We start from the raw sequence: 22,199 nt of genomic DNA on the forward strand, positions 1-22,199 counted from the left end.
AAGGGACCGTGCTTTTATCTAATACAAGAGTCCAGCTGGGCCCGCTCTTCAACATGTCGTTATCCCACGAAGCGTGTTAAATGCATCACTGCGGCCCCTGATTCGCCACTAGCTGTTGCGCCAGCCTACCACAGCGGCTTTGAAACGCGCGAGCTTTAAATATAACGATAACGATCGCTGCGTGAAAGTTGAAGATCGGGGCCCTTGCAGACTCTGTTGCTAAATCGCGGTGTTACTAGTGATATAGTTTTATGCTTTCAAAAGAGGTGCTCTTTACAAACGTATTGAGTGGTTATCTGGGCTTTGTTTCTTCCGCTGAGCTTGTTGCTTGGTCATGGTACACGAAAAATTATAAACGCTCCCCTTCCCACTACCTTCCAACGCCCATTCATAGGTTATGAAACGTGCACGTGTTTATTGACGACTGTTTGTATACGAAGTTGCTAACTTCTGAACTGGCATTGTTGTTGTTCGTACTCAGGAAGCTGCAGGTCCTCCTCAATGGTACAACGACGGTGGTATAATCCAGTTGCAGCTTTTTCATGAAATTGTTCGTGCGTAGTTGTCAATGTCCACAATGTCCACTATTTTCTGTATATAGTCTCTGTGCATCACTCCTGCGTTTACTGGACGCGATCAACACGTTTACCTCGCGGCGGTGGACATAGAACTGTGCGGCACACGGGATCTACGCGTGGCATTCGCCTGGCTCTGTCCCTGCTTAAGGTGCAACGCAGCATGCAAGAAGAATGAAATGCATACTCTTGGGTTAACGGCACTGGAGCTCTCACGTAACCAGTAGTTCGTTAGAAATCCAAGAGAGGCGATTCCATCGTGTGCTATCGAGACGCGAGTGCCACCATCTATTGGCAGGTACATCGACGGGTAGTACCCCCAGTTTCCGCTCATCATACCACTCATCCTAGTTCACTATAGCTGAGTATCTTGTTGCTAAAAACATTCAGCGAGCGCGTTCTATAGTACGCAAAACAGAAACAAATGGAAGAGACGTAACTTGGATGGACGTAATTTTTAAACGGCACTTGCGTTCTAACAGGTAGTGTTCCTTGTTAGGTTACGACGTTGTGTTACCGAATAATAAAGTTGACTTACCTTCGGAACGAAGCCAGTCCAGGAGGTACTTTGAAGAAAACATGAGATAGGCAATCAAGAGGAGGCAGACGACAGCCAAGATGACCAGCTGGCGAGTCTCTTTACTGCGGAGAAGAAATACTCTTTCAATTATATACTCCATATATATAGGACCACTATATATATATATAGGACCATTTTTACCAAAACGCTGGAAGGGCATATATAGTTCTAATCGTCGACGCTAGGCTGTCTTGGATGCGACATATAAAGTGCGTAACAGGAAAGTCGCTAAAAATGTAAACGTAATCCAGAGGTCCTAAAAAGAGGCACGAAGATATGTTCAATTAAGAGCATTTATACTTCCCTAAACTTGGTATTAATCGTCGACCCTGTTTCACTAGTGCGGGATAGCGATATTTCCTGTCACACAGGGTCACATAGAGTTGTTGGTACTACAGTTTAACGATAAGCACGAAGTTTAGGTAAGTCTAACCTTGGGTTAAGTTTTAAATGGCGTTGGTGAAACCGAGCCTAAGTCATTTGGCGAAGAGCTACTTGCTTGTAGAGAATGTCCAGCCCCCTCAGTGTAACGCACCGCAAAAAAAGAAAAAGAAAAAAAAAAGTGTTCTGGGTGTGTTAAGTCAAAAGTTTTCTTTTTTTTATCGAAATGCTAGTATAGCTTGTACGAGAAACGCCCTTCACACTCTGCGTATGCCGTGCAACATTATATGAACGATCAACAATGGAAAACGTAACGTTATATGTTTTCAGGTGAGCAAACTTACAAATGGCTGCCCAGCTTCTTGCGCACCAAAGACAAAAGAGCGATGAGAACCTGTTCCCTGAAAGAGAACACAAAGTGAAAAAGAGATTATGTTTTTCGTTCTTTTCGTGTCTACCACGCGAAATGCTGACAGCGGTTCGGTGCTACACAGGAACATCACTTTTTTGCCCATAGGAATGTACAATGACAGTTGAATACAACAAACCTCGCTCACACAACCATGATCAGTTCCGCGGACGTCGGCGGCATGTGCGACGGGGATAGAGTCAAACTCTCCAGTATGTCCATAAAGAAGAGTCACGCGCCGTGGAGGGGACATGACGACGACGAATGAAATCAAGCCAAAACTACGTCTTTTATCCCGGATTACGCGTCCACAACGTCCGCCACCGGATGTACCCGTAGTGGGAGACCAGTCTCTTTCCATCTTGTGGTTCTTTGTTTGTTTTCTGCCCGAGTAGCGTCCGTATGCTCCTGTCCGGTTGCCAGGTGCGGTCGTCTATGCTGCGCATGCGTTTCAGTCTTGGCGCCGTGTTTAAATCAGATGGTTCTGCGTTCTGCGCTTTGTCTTGCAACGGTTGCAGGACGCAGGTGTTTCGTTTTTTTTCCGTGACACTTATTTAGCGAGAACTGCCATAGAAGAGCCTGCACTCTGCTACCGCTGGAAGACAAGAGCAGCGCCATCTCATAAAAACACAGCATTCAGGTTGCAATGCGTTCCGCTGTGAAACTCCGCTTCTCGCAAAACGGGGTTACAAACAGTGAATGAAAACGGGAAGGTAAACGTTAAACCGCTACGAAAATGAATCACGGTCGCCTCCTCTCAGCGACCGACAACCAGACCCAAACCGACTCAGTGACTTTCCGGGTCCTCCTCTAAGACGACTTCACGTCTGTCCTGCCACAATACTGCAATACTGTCGCAAACATTTTTTGCCTCCTTCGAGCTCCACACTATTGTTGCAGCCATTGTGTCTCCAATCCGCGCTAGCTATAGAGGCATACAGTGGTGTACCGTGTGAAATGAAAATGTAGCAGAGCGTGTTACATGCCCCCCCCCCCCCCACACACACACACACAACACCGTCGTCGTCCGCTTTTCACATTTTTTTGTTTGTTTGTTTTTTGTCTTTTGAGGTGTTCCTCTCTCCTTGACGCTTCCCTGGATGCACCTCGGGTTCTCCGGAGCATTTGTAAATTGTTGCGCTGGGTTTACAATTTAACAAGCTGTTAAACGACGCTGTAACATGCACGAACCTGTCTACTGATTTACGATACCTTTAAGAACGGTGCTATACGGCGTTGACGGAAGAGGAGAATGGCAGTTCACATGGGAGCACGAAGTGGTGGAACAGAACCAAACCTATGGCACCCATCACGCGTAACTCAACGCACTCCGTATTTAAGAATGGATATTCCTAGGTGTTGCTTCTCGCAGACAGATACGTGAACAGATCCATTTACTTGATCAGCGCTCTCTTCGAACCTCCGCCAAGTTGCATCAACAATGAGGTGACAATTAACCTGTCCATTGGAAGTCACCATGCAAAATATTTTCAGTGTGCGGTGTATTCTCACTGTGCAAATACATCTAGAAGAACAGTATGAGAGAGCAGACACGGACGCGATCCTCGCGTGACGTCACAAAGCTCCCGCGCCATTCTTTGTTCCGTTCTTGTCACCTCACGCGCTACTTATGCGCACTTGAGCCGCGGCGGTCGACGCCACAAGTCACATGTGGGTCATGCTACGTCATGACCCTCCTTCATTTTAGCATACGCTCATTCGACAATGGATGATTTTTTTAAAGGAGAGACCTGAACACGCGGCACTCAAGAACAAAGGAGCGGGGTCAGTGGGATTCCGGGGTCGCCTTAGTGCTCCGGGTACACAACGGGGCCCTCGTAGAGAAGAAGTAATACATACTCCTCTTTTTTTGCACCAGGCGCCTTTGCTGCATCCTCTGGTTTTGCATCTTCTTTCTTGCCTTCTGGGGCTGGTACTGGAGCCGCAGGTGCTGTGCCGGCGGGTGCTGGGGCGGCTGGTGCTGGCGCGCCAGGTACCGGGGGTTGCGGTGCCACTGGTGCTGCAGGGGCTCCTGACGTACTCGGAGCCGGTGCCGCCGATGCTCCTGTTGCTCCTGCTTTGGGCTCAGCATCGGGAATAAGCTTTTTCTCGTCTTCCGCCATGGTTCTAGCTGAGTGGACAAAGAAGCGGACAATCAGAAACTCACGAATGTTAAACTGATTAAAGATAAACATTTTCAAATTCAGTTAGCGTCCTTCTTGAAAACATAGAAACCAATAGCTCTTCTCATGACCTATTAATCGTATGTTAATCGTTGTTTCAAATTGGCGAGGTTCCCTTTTGCAGGTTCCGTCTACTGCAGGTTTAGGCTTTGCTTGTCATATTGATAACCATGTTTCAGCAAGCCCATGAATAGAGGTTCAAAGGGGTAAAATACTTCGCAATGCGTCTTTTGAGAGGCCATGAAAGACTTTTCTTCGTACTGTACCGTCCTCGGCATTACAGCGTTCAGTTTAGTTCTAGAGTTCTACAACCGTGTCTCGTCCTGACCGTTTGTGCATATCTCCATAGACTCTGCGAAATGTCATCAGCAACCAGATATTTACGTTCATCGGAATTTATGCGTACTACCAACCTGCATAGAGCGTAGCGCCTATCAATGAACCTGAGTTAATTGCGTGAATCGAATTATCGAACTGACGTTCATATAGAACTAACGACTAAGGATTAGACATATACAGAAACTTGAGTAGAGTATTTTCGTATCTTAAATACACTTGCGAGTAACTTGGTATCTTGCAAATACTTCAAAAGTCACTATTTAGTACCATGAAGAAGACCGATAGACAGAGACAGACACAGCAATGAATTTATTGGCTCATATCAACTTCAATGCTAAAAATCTTCGAAGGGGGCCGGGAGGGATAAATGACGTTTCCCCTAGTGGCAATCTCTAACGATTCCCGAAACAACCTTCGATATGTGCAGCGTTCTCGCGCAAGCACGGTAGTGTCCATGAAGCATGGCTGGCAACCTTGACAATCCCAAAAGCGGTCAACCAGTTCCGAAGACTCAGCCATTATTTCAGCGTTTCCTGTGTGTTCCCTAATCGGTTGAGACACCGGCGTGTTTGTCCAATGTACACAAAACCGTACTCAAGCGGAATACAATAGACAACATTCATAGGGAGAGTTTGGCCATTCTCTGATCCTTTGCCGCCTCATGGGTGGACCCTATTTTGACGTCACAGTCATCGTTGCGCCGCCCAGAAAGCCTGAGTCCAAGAAGAATCCGCTTATGAGCCATCTGGTGCGCGCCATTTTGATGATGTGCGCCAGCTGGTGAACAGCTTTGTTGTCGCACTGAATGTAATCTGGAGGAATAGCCAGCTAATGACAGACAGCCGCCTGTAATAAGGGGGGGGGGGCTTTCTTGCCAAAGCGAAAGAGTCCAAGGACGAAGGGCTTTCCAAGGACGACGTACGCACGTGTGTTCCCTCCTTGCATAGTAAACAACAATCAGCATCAATATGGCGTCGGCGACCGGCTGACGACGGGACAACAATCGAGCACGGCGAGGGAGGTCGCTTAGCCGTGACATCGCATGACGCGCTTCAAGTTAGACTCCCCTAATGGCCAAACTCTTTCTATAAACGGCTCTGATCATCGCTGGCTTGGCACCGCTTGCACATCTCTATAGGGTCCCCAACGCATAGTTTCGGAGTACTTGGAGAAGTGTGGTGGTAGCACGCGAATGTGACCCCCAAAATGGCGCGTGCAAACCAACCTCATTGGGATATTGAAGTAATGTGACCCGCATGGCTCCAAATGAGCTACAGCTATTGTTCTGACTCCATCAGAACTCCAAGAAAGTGACCAGTCAGAAAGTTAAACCTCTCAAAGAGGTGAAAAGACTGTGCTTATTTCACCCATAATAGATAGCAGACAAAGAACGTCCGAACAGTATGCTCAAGCATGGAGTAAAGCGCGTGAGCTCTGAAGACAAAGATGAATGCATGACTACTGTGGTGGCGCCACCAAATCTCCCAAAATACTAAGAAGTTACATACAACAAACAATGCGCGAACAGGACAGAACACTCCCCCCCTGGTATCCCCACGATACCAGACTATATGCACTTAGTTCAATAATATGTCCGAAAACTACAGGCCCTGCTCCGACGACAACAGAACTAGACCGGAGACTGGCCGCTCGAAGGTTTTCTTCTTTCTGTCTTGGGCCGTCTGTACTTGAACGTTCCGCACCTTTCCATCTTTTCCTGGGTACACAGCGTTGATTCTTCCCATGTGCCACTCATGTCGTCTGCTTTTCGCGTCCTTCAATAGGACAACGTCGCCGACCGTAAGATTACGTTGGTCGGTTAGCCATTTGCGACGACTTTGGAGGCTGAGTAGGTACTCATTCCTCCTTCGGTGCCAGAACGTGTTGGCCAGAGCCTGTACTTGTCTCCACTGCTTGACGTGGAGACTTTTGAACTCTCCTGCTGGTGCCGTTGGTGGTGACGGTTTCTGTGTCAAAATCATTGCCGGGGTGAGAACTGAGGGACATTCGGGGTCCGAAGATACAGGGACTAAGGGCCTGCAGTTTATGATGGCAGTTACTTCTGCTAAGAATGTCGTCAAAATTTCGTGAGAGAACGGTGCGACGGCCTCGCTGAGGAGCATCGAATCCAAGATTCGGCGAGCCATACCTATAATTCGCGCCCACGCGCCACCCATGTGCGAAGAGTGCGGTGTGTTGAATATCCAAGTGCAGTTTTGCTCGTTTAAGAAAGTTTCTACTTTGCGGGATTCGAAGCGAACCGATGATATCTTTAGTTCAGAGCAAGCACCAACGAAGTTTGTTCCTCGGTTTGAAAGGAACTGCTTAACTGGGCCTCTAAGTGCGATGAATCTTCGTAGGGCATTAATAAAGCTGGAAGTGTCCATAGATTCTATCACTTCTATGTGCACAGCACGGACGGCTAAGCACGTAAAGAGGACTGCCCACCTCTTGTTGTGGGCTAAACCACCTCTTGTGCGTCGTGAGGCGACGACCCATGGACCAAAAACGTCCAGTCCCACGAAAGTGAACGGGGGGTCTGTGTTTAGATGGTCTTCAGGTAGATCTGCCTTTTTTGCTGCTCACACTTGCGTCGAAGCTTACGGCATGTGACGCAGCGATGGATCATGGCGCTTATGCATCTTTTTCCGCCGATAATCCAGAAGCCAGCGGCTCTAACAGCCCCTTCCGTGAAGTGCCTTCCCTGATGCTTGACGACCTTCTCATGACTGTGCCGAAGCAGTAGTAAACCGACGTGGTGCCGACCGGGAACAATAAGCGGGTGTTTTTCTTCCTCGTTCATGTTTGCATTCCATAAGCGCCCGCCAACTCTTAACAGGTCGTCGCTGCCGATATAAGGATCGGGCTTCCACAGAGAGCGTTTGGTTGAAAAGTGTTTTCGTTGAGGTACGTCCGTGCGAAGCCGAACGATGATCTCTGCGAATTCCTCGTGTTGGACACTACGCAGGATGACCTGTCTAGCATGCGCTAGTTCTTCCGCGGTTCGAGGTTTGTTGTAATGGTGTTGTAATGGTGCCATCCGTGACAAGTGGGTGATGGGTTTAGAAACGACCGAGCGATGTGTACGAGACTCGTTAAGGCCTTTACCAGTGACGTCCATGTCGAAAAGCGCTTGAAGCGATGGGTACCCAGTTGTTGGTTCATCATGCAAGTTGCAGAGTAGGAGACTTGTGGTCGTATATCAGGGTCGACCTCTGGCTGGTGGAGCGGGAAAGCTGCGCTTGCCGACTCCGTACTCGAGCGTTCGTGAAGGAATTCGGGTCCTGTGAGCCAGGTTGTACGAGTGAGAGCTGCCGCAGCAACTGGTCGAGTGGCGTGGTCTGCAGGGTTGAGGTCAGTCGGGACGTGGTGCCACTGTTCGGGTTTCGTGGATCTCCTCATTCTGTTGACGCGATTGGTGACATAGACGTAGAAGCGCCTCGACTGGTTACAGATGTACCCAAGCACAACCTTGCTGTCCGTGTAGTACCTGACATCTTCGATGTGAACGTCGATTTCGTTGACTACCAGCTCAGCGATTTCGACAGCAAGCACAGCGGCACATAGCTCCAGCCTCGGGATGGTTTGTTCAGGCCGTGGTGCCAGCTTCGCTTTGCCGATCACAAACCCCACGTGCGGCGTCCCCTTGGAATCTGTAACCCTGATGTAGGCCACAGCTGCTATTATCTTATCTGAAGCGTCGGAGAACACGCAGACCTCTCGTCTACGAGCATTGGTGACGGATTCAGCAACGTACCGGCGTGGTATCTCGAGTCGCTCAAGGGCACGAAGCGAGTCCTTCCATGTTTGCCATTTGTCGTCCAGTACGAGTGGGGCATCCCAGTCTGTGGCACATGAAGTTAGCTCCCTAAGCAGGAGTCTGCCCTGTACGGTTACCGGAGCTGTCATTCCCAAAGGGTCGTAAAGGCTGTTCACGGTCGACAGCACGCCCCTCCTTGTGCTCGGAGTGTCCCTTGCAGGCACTCTGAAGGTGAATGTATCGGCCTTCAAATTCCAGCTTAGACCGAGACTCCGCTGCATGGGTAAGTTCCCGCCGCTTAGGTTCAAGTTGTTTAGGTCGTTGGCGTAGTCTTCCGATGGGAAGGCATCCATGACGCCAACCGAATTTGAAGCAAACTTATGGAGGCGTAAGTTGGCACCCAACAACATCTTCTGCGTCATTTTCAGGAGTTCGATCGCCTCCTTTTCGGTTGACACAGATATGAGGCCGTCGTCCACGTAAAAGTCTCTTTCGACAAAGCGGCGGACGTCAGCTCCGAATTCCGGCTCTGCTTCTTGTGCGGTTCGTCTCAAACCGTATGTCGCAATGGCTGGGGAACACGTGTTTCCGAAGACGTGCACGCACATTCTGTACCCGATAACTTCGCTGCTGGTATCGTTATCACGGAACCAAAGAAACCGCGGTAGTCCCTGTCCTCTTCACGTACGAAGAAGCAATAGAACATGCGCTGGATATCTGCGGTTACAGCGAAGGCTTCCTTCCTGAAGCGGAGTAAAACTCCGACCAAGCTGTTAGTCATGTCCGGTACCGAAAGAAGCAGGTCATTTAGCGAAATGCCTTGGTCTTTCGCGCTGGAGTCGAACACGACGCGGATCTGACCCGGTTTCTGTGGGTGGTAGACGCCAAAGCTGGGAAGATACCAGTACTCTTTAGATTCGTCCCTTGGTGGAGCCGGCTCAGCATGACCATTTTTCAGCAGATCTTCTATGAAGGCAACAAAGTGCTGCTTCATCTCCGGTTTTCTATCCAGGGTGCGACATAGCGAGTTGAACCTAGATAGTGCTTGTTCTCGGTTGTCAGGAAGCTTACGTCTAGGTGTACGAAACGGCAAGGGGCCACCCAGTTGCCCGATGCGTCCATACGGAATTCTCTGTCCATAAGATTAAAAAATTCTTTGTCTTCCACAGACGGAGCAAAGGTTTCGTCCTCCCTTGTTGTCTGGAATAGCGACTCCACTGCGTCATTACCCGGTGGCGATATACCAGGCAGCACGACTTCTCTGTTTGGATGCTGACAACTGAGGTTTTCCTTTGCGAGAATGTGATTGAGACATGGCTTGAAGGAAGACTGACGTCCATTCCCAGTACCGTTGTAGCGAAAGTGTCGACCTTCTCTGGTGTGCGTAATCTGTCGACACAGACGTCACCAACTATGACCCACCCGAGGTCCATCTTCTGGGCGAAAGGAGCGTCGTTGGGTCCATTCCGTTGCTGACGCACTTTATGTGCCTGAACAAGGTCCCGGCCTATAATGAGCAGGATCAGCGGGTCCATTGGTGGAATGAGGCTGGCTAGTGCTTTGAGATGGGGATGTCTGCGTGCAACGTCTGGCGTTGGAATTTTATGCCTGTTGTTTGGAATCTCATCACACTCAATCAGCGTGGGTAGATCCAGCCGTTTTTCGGATGTGAGGCTCTCGACTACGTAGCCAATTGCTCGTCGCCCTGTCGTTTCCACCACGCCGGCGCAGGTCCTCAGTGTGTACGGATATTCACCTGCACGAATACCAAAGCGCTCGAAGAATTCTGGCCTGGCCAGAGATCTATTGCTCTTGTTGTCATGCATTGCGTACATCTGGACTGCCTGCTCTGGTCGTGTCTAGAATTTAAGCCTCCGCACACGCCTGTACAGCTTGACGTGATCTCTGAAGATGCTTCATCTAAGCCTGCCAGCGAGGGCATGACGTTTCTGCATTGAACTTGGGATGATTCTGTCTGAGGATGAAGAGCTGTTACATGCTGGTCGCTGTTACACTCCTTACAATTGCATTGTCGAGTTAGTTTCTGGCGCTGTGTGTTGTCGCGCAGCATCTGAAGCACGCGCCGTAGTTCGCTAACAGGCGTTTTCGCTCATTCAAAGGTTTGTGCCGAAACGCACGACAGTCGGCGAGCTTATGCGGTTCCTTATGCAGGAGGCACATCACGTCCGACTTCTTTGAAGTATTTCCCTTGGTGGTACCGACCAAGCCGCCTTCAAGAAAAGTAACTTGGGTCCCGTGCACTGACACAGATGTCCTCTTGGAACCATGCGTAGTTGATAGTTTGTCCTTTATGCTTCTGTTGTCAACTACAGACCCGATTATGAAGCTCGGGTCATTCTTCGTTTTAGCTGTACTTCGGACGAAGCCCGAGAAGACTGTGAAAGACGGGAAAGACACGCGGTGCTCTTGCTTGTACTTGGATCCGAGGCTTATCCACTTCTCTTGCAAACCTAAGGGCAGCTTCGCTACGATGGGATTAACGCCGCGCGCCGTATCCAGATAAGACAGGTCAGGCAAGTGCGGATCTGCCTTCGCAGATTCCAGTTCTTGAAACAAGTCTGCCAGCTCCCTGAGCCTCTCCCTGTCACTACTCGATACCTCGGGGAAGTTCTCCAGCCTCCGAACAAGCGCGTTTTCTATCGCCTCTGGGCTACCGTATGCTTCCTCAAGACGTTCCCTGATTGATCGAAGGCCCATGCTTGGGTCCTCGACGTGCACGGATCTCAGCCTCCTAGCGTAGGCAGCCGATTCGTTCGTGGCCAGTTCCCGACGAAGAAGGTATTTAACGATGTCGCCCATGACCGGTGCTTGTTCCTGAGGCATAGGAACCCTTGCGTCCCCTGAGGGGTTGTCGTTGGGCTGTTGGGGGAATCCCCTAGCAGGGATGCACGGGACGTCGCATTGAAGCGACGGGAGGGTTGCAGCGTGTGCGGCGGACTCTCCTGGGACCAATGACGTGCTCTGTGGTACGGTGTGGTGCAGAACGTAATCCCTAGTTCGCTCTGACGAGTCAACCAGCTCGACTTCAGGAGTTCGTGTGCCACCTTGTACGAGTGCTGCTTCCAAAACCCTGGCTTGTGCTTCCGCTGCGGCAGCTTGTTTCTCTTTCTGCAGTGTCTCGAGGTCGGCTTCTGTGCGGGCTTCCCGTTGGCTGTATGACGTGAGTGTACGTGCCGCTTCTGCATCTGCGCGAGCCCTAGCTGCTGCGACACTTGCTGAAGAACTGACGCTAGACTGCACAGAACGTCGTGAAGCACAAGATGAGCGTACCGAGTCCACGGAGCGCCGTGAACCCGTCTCACATTGGCGATCGAGGCGTTCTTCAATTTCCTTGATTATGCCTCCTACGAGGTCATATCGGTCCTTGTCGATTTCCTTCTGAATATCTCGTTCGGTTAGGCTGTCCTCGACGTTAGTCCTCACCAGAAACGTGGAATACCTTTCTGCCTGAAGCTTGTAACGCTTGTAGCAGGTGGCGAGTCTCCTCACCTCCTCGTGAGATGCTTCGGGTATGCAGATTTTCTCCAGCTCAGACTCTGTTTCCTCCCAAGCCTTTGCTAGGTTTGCACAGTGCTCATCCCTCTCGAGTTCGAAGTTCTGTTGCGCCTTTTCAGAGAGGACTACTCTACGTTTAGGCCTTGCGCCTTGCTGCTCTGCAGGGATCCAGGACAATTGCTCACCGGACAATTGCTCACCACAGAACCGATGAACCCGGACAATTGCTCACCGGACAATTGCTCACCACAGAACCGATGAAGCCGGACAATTGCTCACCGCCTCTTTCACAGCACTTATATGCAATTTTATTTCGCGGTTTTATGTGATGTGATTATATTTATCGTTTATGGTGCTCATACACTTGACTTTTTATTTGTTAGCTGAACTTGGGTGCACCTCGAAATAAAGTGATCGAAATCCCCATTTCAAAACAAACTACTGTAAATAAATGTTACCTGGCTAAATAATGCACAGTTGCGCGCGGGAAACTGCCAACAGCAAACTTAGACTAACCTGGACATAGCGGTGCAAACACTGAACTTGGACCAACCTAATAATAAACTAACCACCGTACTGTTCAGTCGTCTCCGCCCTACTAAGCCTAATGGGCGCTAAAATGTGGCTTTCGTTCGATAAACCGACTTGGACAGATATAGAAAATTCGCTAATTTTAGTAGTTAAATAATGATGTGATTTTAAATCTTCCCCGTCTCGTGTCTTGGAAGATTCTGGTGACGCAGGCTTGAGCGTACCGAGAGGGGGACAAAGTCACTTTGTAAAATTGCGCACTCTTTATTCATAGGTCATGATTATTTTCTCAGAGTCATCATAATATGAACCCGTGAACACCCGCACATTCCGCAGCGTCCGTCTCCAGGGAAGGAGGTGACGTGGTTGCACGCTTTGCCCCCTTGGAAGCACTTCGCCCCCCCCCCTTGGGAAATAATCCTCTAGGAACGCCCTATGGACGGAGGTCCTGACAAAGACGCTTCAGGTGTGCCTCAAGTGGACGACCTCTCGCCTCACCCTCTTCACTGGTGGATTCCTAGATCTATTTGAAGCAACTTACACAGCTAAGAAAGAAGTTCAGCTAACATAAAAAAGTCAAGCGCCAGAAACGCGAAATAAAATCACAATATAAGTGTGGTGAAAGAGGCGGTGAGCAATTGTCCGGCCTCAGCAGTTTTTGGTGAGCAATTGTCCGGTGAGCAGTTGTCCGGTGAGCAACTGTCCGGTGAGCAATTGTCCGGTGAGCAATTGTCCGCGCCCCGCTCTGCAGACGATGTTGGAGCCGTCTCTTCCAATCCGTTCGTCTGATTAGCAAGTGGCAATCTCAGAAACGGCATTATGTTAATTTGCTTGTATCTGTATGTCGATATATGCATAGTTTGCTACAAGTGCTCTTATCTGGGCATACCAGTGCCACACCTTACCTTTTTGTCTTCAACTTCTGAATTCAATTCGACTTGCCTTTTAATATAACCGGTGTCCCGTCTCTGTCTAGCGATTCACTGTGCCGTAATGAGGCTGACCGGGGAACGAATCACTCGCCGTGACAAGCCAAACTGTTCTCTTTACGCAGATGTGATGTCATGCTTACGGTGTTGCACATGTCATTTTCGTCTGTGCAATGTTCGAAGTAAATGTGACTTGTAGGATTTGGGATTGCTATAGGAACTGTGCAGTGTGATATTTTGTTCCTTTGAAGCTCAAATATATTTGAAACCAATAAACTGACAGTTTTTCCCTGTATAAAAGCGAATGTGGTTTCCTTATAGCGTACACACTAACAGTGTGGAGTTCGCAAATACGCGCACCGGATACCGATGACCCTAGAGAACAATCAGCAGATGAGGCTAGCACCTCTGCTGAGCAAATATGCTATGCTGTGAAGCCTCCTACCAGCGTGGGCTTGAGGTACCGGAGAAGTCCCTCAGAAATCCTTTAGAGATCTCGAGGGACGTCTATGGGACCGTCACTGTTACGTACTTTGGAGTTTCATTCAGATCTCCCAGTGACGTGTATGGAACCAACTGCGGTCATCTCTGGGATGTCTGCAACATCCGCATGGAGGCATACATGGGACGTCCCTGGTACGCATCTGTGTTGTCTGGGTTGTCTACCACATCCCGTTGGTATGTGGCTTTTGTTACGTGGGACATGCGGGACCTTGTTTAAACCCGAAGCTCCTAGAACACAGAAGTAATGTCAAATCCCCTTCAGAGAACTCTGAGCTCGCCGAGCATCTGAAGGAGTGCAATGGATGTTACTCCCTTTTTGACGTAACGCTGCCGTTACGTATTAATTAACACGTGACGTAACCGTGTGTCCTTAGGAAGGTGATTGACCCCGTTGGTCGACTTTTAATGGAATTCCATTAGATGCTCAGGAGAGGGCGCTGCGTTAGTGTTCCGTCACCCTCTCCCCTGCCACCGATTACGAATAATAAAAATTCGGAGTAGATTTACACGTAAGGTGTTTCAGCCTATTTGTGTGGCCATATTTGTGCTGCACGGGCCAGGGTAGCACTGCGGGTAATCTAGGAAGTTGTTAGGGACACACGTGTTTTTGATCATAAAGGGTCTTTGACCATGAGAGAACTTATGTTCTGAGGCTGGAACAACATAGAAGGGACAAATACATACAAAGCCTCAATTTGCCTAAGAAATTAACGATGAAAGATGAAAGTCACTGAAAAGGTCAACAATTGCCGCCTGCGTCGATCCCTGTCGTATGAATGTGTGTATGAGTGAGCAAAAATGTAAGAGTGAAAGGAGGATGAGTGAGAGAGAGTGGCTGGTTTGTCCCTTCAGATGACGCACCCTGGAAGTCGCTGAGAAGGCGGTTTAGCTTAGCTCAATTGGTAGAGCCCTGGACCGGCAATCCAGAAGATGTGGGTTCGACTCCTACAGCTGGCTAACCTTTTCAGTGACTTTAATCTTTCATCATAAACGGACTGTTTGTTTGCGACCGTGTGTGCGTCGTCTTCTTTCGCTGTCCTGGTTTTTTCAGTCTGTCACCATTCTTACACGCCTGTCACGTGAGTACGTGTTGGAGGCTATGGCTTCCAAAAACAAGAGTAAAAACCGGGACTAGTGTACCCAAAAGGAAAAAAAGTGGGAAAGTTTTTATCGTTCTTCCAAAAACAACATGACCTGACCTATCATCTGCGCAATACTGAACACGATGCACGGTGCAGAATTGTAAATCAATTTTTAAAGCTATTTACTTAACAGCCCTCGTGTGCGAATGGGTTCAACATTGCAGTATGCTACAAAGCAGTGAAGGAAATCAGACATGCCTTTGGATTCGTCGGCGAAACTCAGAACGTTCTCCACACAGGAGCTATTTGCACTTCGCAATCTCGGAGCACTCAAGAACGCAATGGAATATGGACGTCTTCCTCTTCTTTAGCTCTGTGAGACAAGGAAGTAGTACAGCTGAACGACAGAAGTTCTGCAGCGCAGATGGTGGCGGTGGTGATGGTGAAAGGGCTTGCCGTTGTCGGCCTCACGTATGTGGGCAACGTCACGACTGACGCCCTGGGGAAATGTGCGTCCTGGGCCGACTTCTAGGGGAACTGCAGCGCAGAAATGTTTGAATGCCCACACAACCACGAAGCAATCACGGAGTTCCATACCTGAGGGGAACGTCTTCGCCGCCCTCGGACCAGCTGTGAACATCCCTGTTGAACCCACTTCGCGTTTTCTCAAAAGTATGGCAAAGGTCCAACGTGAACGTATAGGGGATGGACCCACTTCGTGCTACCTCAAAAGTACGGCAAAGGGCATCCCGTGAACGTACAGGGGATGGACGGGGGGCGACATCTTGGCGCTCAGTAGGTGGTGCTAACAGAAATCTTTGGAATCACGTGATCTTCGTAGTTTGCTCATGCGCGCCAGGAGAAGCGTACTCCTCGCAGTGGAGACGTTAAGGCAATACAGCGACTTGCGTCATTTTCAAGATCCCCGTTCATGATCTTGCTCTTGGGCTCGTCTGAGGTCTGTGTTCTGGCTTGATAGTAAGTATTCGTTTACATTACTTCTACAATTGTGCCGTGTGTGGCGCGCAAGAAACGCTGACAACAAAATGTGTAAGAGCACGCGGCATCAGCAGCTATAACGGACTCGAGAGAAAGGATTTCGTAAGCTGCATCTCCGAAGTAACCTCCTTCGTAACCTTCCGCTTTGCGTCACACCGGTGAGTTCACTGAAACGACTGACATGTTGGTCCTTCTGTGACAAATAATAATATATAATAGTAATATAATAGTGCAAAATAATATGACCCAAGCGTTATGAACAGCAGTCTGTTTCGCCTGTGCATTGAAACACAGAAGCTTCTCCTCGTCACCTGTGAGTAACGCAATGTGAAGAACTCCGGAAAATTTCATACCATTAAAAATTGAATTTCATAAGTTTCATCTGAGCCGTCATTCAGCAATTCAACTTCCTACCACCAATGTATTACAAAGTACAACTCGCATAAAATCGGACCTTAGGCATTTGCAATAGGTCAATGCATTACATAAATTTTGGGGCATAAACAGGGCTGCATGCAGTGGACCTCCTGTCTTTTTCGTTTAAGTCTAAATCAACTCGCGATCTGGGCACTGAGTCAGACACCAGAACTGGTCGCACGGAATAAAGGTTGAACTGACTAACTTCGAAAATGGTCGCTTTTGGTAGGGAGAATTATTAATTAATTAATTAATTAGTTATATACTTATATTATTTACTTAATTTCTTTTTTGTATTCCCAACAGGTTTAAACTATATATAATTTATTTCGTTTTTTTTTATGTTCAGCTCCCAATATGCTTGAGTAGGTGCACTTGCCCTTTCATCTAGGTACCTGCCGTAGCACCCGTGAGGAAGAAAACCCTAGTCATAGGGACGGCTCGCCACACGAGACAACGTAACTTGTATTACTTTTCTTAACTATTTCCTTATTACCGCAAAAATGGCCATTTTTAGGTGGTCTGACGAATATATTTTTGTGGCTGACAGTATCGCTTCAAAATATGTTGCTATACAGGAAAATATAGCCAGATGAATTCTGTATAGAACATCAACGCCCATGTTGTTAATGTTAACTGAGTGACGGAGTTCATTCAATGAGTAAAGCAGAATTGAACATCATAACTCCTACAGAAAACATCACTTTCATGCTCAACTTTTCTGTTCTTGTACCACTTTCTGATATTTCACCCATTTCTATTCCTCTCGATTAGTTTTGAGACAGGAAGAACTGCAAGTTATACATGTGCGCACATTTAGGACAAAAATATTAGAGCTATTCGCGTTCCAATAAACGAAGCCGAACCCAAATATGCTTCAAATGCGAGTATTGCGGATTTTGCGAAAGAGGTCCGCCGTGCGAACGCGACGCCGCGACCAAAGATGAAACTGTACGCTGCCTTCTTGGCACAGAACCAGCTTAATAAATCACCACCACGAGGAAAAGCTCAAAGTGAAAGTGACACTCATTCGGCAGTGTTTATACCAAATACTGCCGCTTGTCCATATCTGCTTTGGGGGCTAATAGCGCGGCTCTTAAACAGTCGATCACCAGTGATCGACGCTCTGTGGGAGCGGTCAGGAAAGGATTAACCTCTGCATGTGTATCAGGGTTTTGTATTTCGCGCAAGTTTCGGGCTTGCATTCAGAGCATTAGTGCTCTTATTAAGATGACTTGTGGGGGAAACGCGGCCCGCAAAACCGGGGTGGTTCCGATTCCTACTTTGCGGAATCCCGAAAAACACAAACTCAGCAACTAACAGTGAACAAACAAGGTTTTCTTTGCATACATGTCCAAACTGTTTCCGCCGTGCCATACTGTCTCTGCGTGCTGCATCCTCTGAAACGTAGCCAGGGAAAAAAGCTTCCCAGTCCCGCTGCGCAACTGTTTAAATATTCGCTGCACAGGAGAGAGGGTTTCCTCATCACTGATATCGCAACCATCCCCTTGGCGGTGATATCGCCATGCTTGACAGTTATCGCAAACAGCTCATATCGCCACAGGGCTGAAAGGGCTATCCTCTTGTTGGTCCAAAAGCTTGTTGTTTACTAAAATAAATTACTTAAATGTTTCAATCACTTTAAATACTTATCGATGGGGCCGTGGAACGTTGGGAATTCCGACGAACTTGTGCCGGTGTCCTCTTGCTTTTCGTCCTGCTCCAAGATGCGGTATTCCTTGAGGTCTGTTACATGGACTGGGCCGGACACTTCGCTTGTACTGCAGCGCTCAAGTCTACATGTACCAGGTGTAAGATGCGCACTCACCCGGTAAGACCCGTTCCATGCATCAGCGAGAGAAGCTGGAAAACCCTTCGTCACGTGGCTATGCAGATGCGTCCGTCTCAGGACCAAGTCTCCATCGCGGTATGCTACCTGGCGTCGACCCTTGTAGTACTGGGATGCTTGCTCCAGTCGTGTCACATCAAGATTCTCACGTACACAACGAAATGCAGTTGAGAGACGGTTGCGAATGTCTTCCGCATATCGTGCAAACGGACGACGGGGTTGGTCCCTCAGTGTTCGTAGCGTGTTTTTCAGTGGAAATGCTATTTCCCGTCTAAAATTCAAATACGTCGAAAAGGGGAAAAAAAAGAGAAACACTGTCAAGGAGCCCGCGAAGAGGGAATCACACACGTAACATGAAAAAACGGTTAGGAGCAACTAAGATTTATTTGAACAAGAACTTTCGTGCAAGAGACTGCACTTCTTCAGGTTACACAACTAAGTGCGACACAAGTATATATACCAGGAGAACAGATACAATAAAACAGGTTTCCAGAACTAAGTAAACAACCAGACAGTAATACAATGCATCACGTGAGCAATCGTCACATAAGAATCAGGAAAGAGAAAGTGTACGGGTAAATGAAACATTCGGAGAATTGTGGTTCAAAAGATTTGGTGGTGAAAAAACGGGGGCACAGGTGGATGTCTAGCCGCGTACGAGGAGAACACAGCTTTTGTTGAACTGCGTGGTTCTCCTCGTACGCGGCTAGACATCCACCTGTGCCCCCGTTTTTTCACCACCAAATCTTTTGAACCACAATTCTCCGAATGTCTCATTTACCCGTACACTTTCTCTTTCGTGATTCTTATGTGACTGTTGCTCACGTGATGCACTGTATTACTGTCTGGTTGTTTACTTAGTTCTGGAAACCTGTTTTATTGTATCTGTTCTCCTGGTATATATGCTTGTGTCGCACTTAGTTGTGTAACCTGAAGAAGTGCAGTCTCTTGCACGACAGTTCTTGTTCAAATAAACCTTAGTTGCTCCTAACCGTTTCTCATGTTACGTGTAAAATTCAAATAGGCAGGGGTGAATCCAGTGGACTTATTTTCTATCCTACGAGTGGCGAAGCCAATCGCTGTTAGACGCGCGTCCCAATCTTTATGCCTGCTGATAAGCCTTACCATCATCATTTTGATATTCCTGTTGTCCCACTCAGTTATGCTTGCTCGAGGGTGATTGGGGGATGTCTTATGTCCGATATTCAGTTGCCGAGCAGGTATTGAGTATGAGTATGAGTATTATTGAGTAAGTATGAGGCGTTATCCGTGATAAACTCGACCGGGAATCCAAACCGTGAAATTACATGCAGTAGTCGATCCCAATTCCGAGCTGACACCAACTTCCACAGGGGATAAAGCTCAGCCCACTTCCTGAAGTGATGTGTAATGACTAACAGACATTGCTTACTACGGGGGCTTCTGAGGTACGGCCCAATTATGTCACCTTTTTTGTAGTGCTTATGCATCGCCTAATTGATGCAAAAAAGCTGTACACCTCCCGTTTTCAACAGATTGGGGGCGAGGAAGATGTCTTTGAAGATAATGGCTGGCCAGGAGCGTCCTTCGATGAAGTTCGTTTTTAAGAATGTTCTTCAGACTTCTTCAGACGGGTCAGTTTTCTGCCGTCAGGAAGTCAGGAAAGAGTGAGAAGGTATCTAAGATACCAATAAAGATAACAATATCCACTACAACGATCTGAGGTAACTACCAGCATCTGGTATGGCAATATATGATGGTCATACAAGCGGCTGGTATGTCTAATAGCAACCATATGGGAGTCTGATGTCCCTGGTATATTGCTAGTATACTCCTGGTATATGTCCAGTATCATTAGTATGTAAAAACCAATATGCTGATATCGAGCTGATATTACTTCTGATTTGTCCCAGTATGAAGTCATATCGGATATTTCAAGTAGGGTCGTATTCCTCGTCGTGCACTGGCGCCTGTGTATCTGCTCGTCCTCGCTCCCATATTTATATACAGGGTGTCCCAGCTAACTGTGAACATGTTCTTTTGAAATGTATATCACCTTTTCAGAGAAGAAATCAATTTCAATCAGTGATGGCCACTAACTACTTCTACAGTAGTTTAACTATAACTACAAACTGCTTTGTGATGGAGTAGTTTAACTAGCAGTTCAACTACTTTTTAGGGGAGTAGTTAAAACTACTTCTTTAACTACGGCAATGTAGTTTAACTACACCTATAACTACTTAACGTTGTCCATCAACACCAATCCCTTGTAGTGTTCTTGGACACCTAAATATGAATCACACGGATGATAAACTTTGGCTCAAGCCACTGCTACGATCATCAAATACAAAGCTTGCGGCGGGATTCTTTCTGTGCCTACGCGATAAACTAAGTTGCATAATTATTTCACAGCAAATGAGGCTTCACTGGACATTGGACAAGCATTAAAACTGAAGATTTAGTACACATGCACGACACAATTGCTCTGCACCTCCGTTCTCGTCAAACAAGTAGCTCAAGCGAAAAGTCCGAAGCACAATCGTGCCGTAAAGTTTGCGGCAAAATCGGAAGTAGTTCGCGCCTTCAGTAACCTAACTACTGTAGTTAACTACTTAAAATAGTAGTTTAACTAGTAGTTGCAACTACATTTCTGCAAGTAGTTGATAACTACTTTTTAACTACAGTCTGGTAGTTTAACTAGTAGTTTAACTACATGTAGTTAACTACTGGCCATCACTGATTTCAATACAGCATTTGCTGGAGGGCACTCCTTAGGAGGGCATTAGCAAACTCCTAAGGCAATGTCTTAATTAACTTTCAGCAATTAACTTTCTAATTATAAAAGCTACGATGTTGTCCCAATGAGAACATCCGTTCCTTTCTGTCATCTGATACCGGAGTCGTTTTCAGAACAAAAATACGTTCGATAGATCGTCTGCAAAAAATTCGCGAACGAACACCATTTTTTTCCTTTATTTTGTTCATTGCGCATCTTAGGAGACGCGTCTTTCCTTCACCACAAATGTGAGAGGGCCGAAAGAGCCCACTGTCGCTTCTTTCATCCTGGACAAAGATTGAAAGAAAAGAGAAAATGCAACCCAAGATAAAGGGTAGTTCTGATAGAGTTCCCTGATACCTTCCCTTCTCTTTTTTTTTTTAAACTTTGCATTAAACATATCCCCCTCCCTGATACATTCGTTTTGTTTTGTTTCCGCAAGTTAAAGCTCATCTTCGACGTATGAGGCGGCACTGTGCTCCTTCACCCTGTCACATTGGGGATGAAGGAAAGACCCGTCTCCGAAGATGTCCAATGAAGAAAATAAAGAAAAAATGGTGTTCCTTCACGAATGTTTTGCGGAGGATCTATCGAACGGATTTTTGTTGTGAAAACGGCTTCGATATCAAGTGACCGGACGGAACAGATGTTGTGATTGGAACAACCTCGTGGCTTTTATAACTGAAAAGTTAATTAACGATTTTTAGGTAATTTGTCATTGGACGGTTGAGCAACAGATGTCCAAGAACGTCCGTTGGCCCAGTGATGTAGAAGTAAAAACAGGATGTCTGTAGCCCTTATAGTTTTTATGAACAGTCTGTATCGAGAAAAGACACTCTGTATATTTAAAAGATATGTTCAAAGTTAGCGGCGACACTCTGTATACATAGAACTACCACTCCAGACGTTGACATGCTGCATATAGATCTCGAAACGTTACTAGCTCTGGTTACTAGATACTGGTGCTCCACGTGCCACGTGTAACTAAACCTCGCAAAGTGCAAGTACATGAGAATATTCCGCAAAGAAGGTTTCCCACATACTGTACATGATTAATAGCATTACATTGGGACCTGTTTCTACTTATAAATATCTAGGACTTTACATATCTTGGAATCTGTCCTGCAAATCAGACATCAAGAATATTACCAATAATACCACACATACTTTAGGTTACAGTCGCAGTAATTTCGGCCTTTTTCCAATAAAGTATGCCTGTGCAGCCAGTGTCACTTCAATCAAAGCTAGTCCTTACATATATCACACGTTTCACTTGACGCTCTGTTTCTCGTCTTTGTTTGTTCACAAAAATTGTTATCACAACGATATCACTCGACACTGTCTGTTTCTGGTCCATCGTACATTTCTTTACGGCTGAACCATGCACTAG

The 22,199-nt window shown here is 47.3% G+C and overlaps 2 protein-coding genes across 2 annotated transcripts in view; both read right to left on the reverse strand.

Annotated features, from left to right (window-relative positions):
- LOC135399541 (uncharacterized) overlaps positions 1 to 15,156 on the reverse strand; it is a 163,152-nt gene extending 147,996 nt beyond the window's left edge. Inside the window, exons 1-4 of the mRNA XM_064631283.1 lie at positions 15,048 to 15,156; positions 3,806 to 4,076; positions 1,881 to 1,937; positions 1,114 to 1,217 (exon numbers count right to left, since the gene is read on the reverse strand). Of these exons, the coding sequence (XP_064487353.1) occupies positions 1,114 to 1,217; positions 1,881 to 1,937; positions 3,806 to 4,068 (424 nt within the window). The 5' untranslated portion in view covers positions 4,069 to 4,076; positions 15,048 to 15,156. The remainder of the gene's footprint in view (positions 1 to 1,113; positions 1,218 to 1,880; positions 1,938 to 3,805; positions 4,077 to 15,047) is intronic.
- Positions 6,069 to 6,614, reverse strand: LOC135400461 (uncharacterized). Its single transcript, XM_064632294.1, has one exon. It carries the CDS (start codon positions 6,612 to 6,614, stop codon positions 6,069 to 6,071), a length of 546 nt encoding a protein of 181 aa, XP_064488364.1.
- Positions 15,157 to 22,199: the final 7,043 nt, after the last annotated feature.

The sequence above is a fragment of the Ornithodoros turicata genome, chromosome 7 (assembly GCF_037126465.1).
Source record: "Ornithodoros turicata isolate Travis chromosome 7, ASM3712646v1, whole genome shotgun sequence".
Taxonomy (NCBI): domain Eukaryota; kingdom Metazoa; phylum Arthropoda; class Arachnida; order Ixodida; family Argasidae; genus Ornithodoros; species Ornithodoros turicata.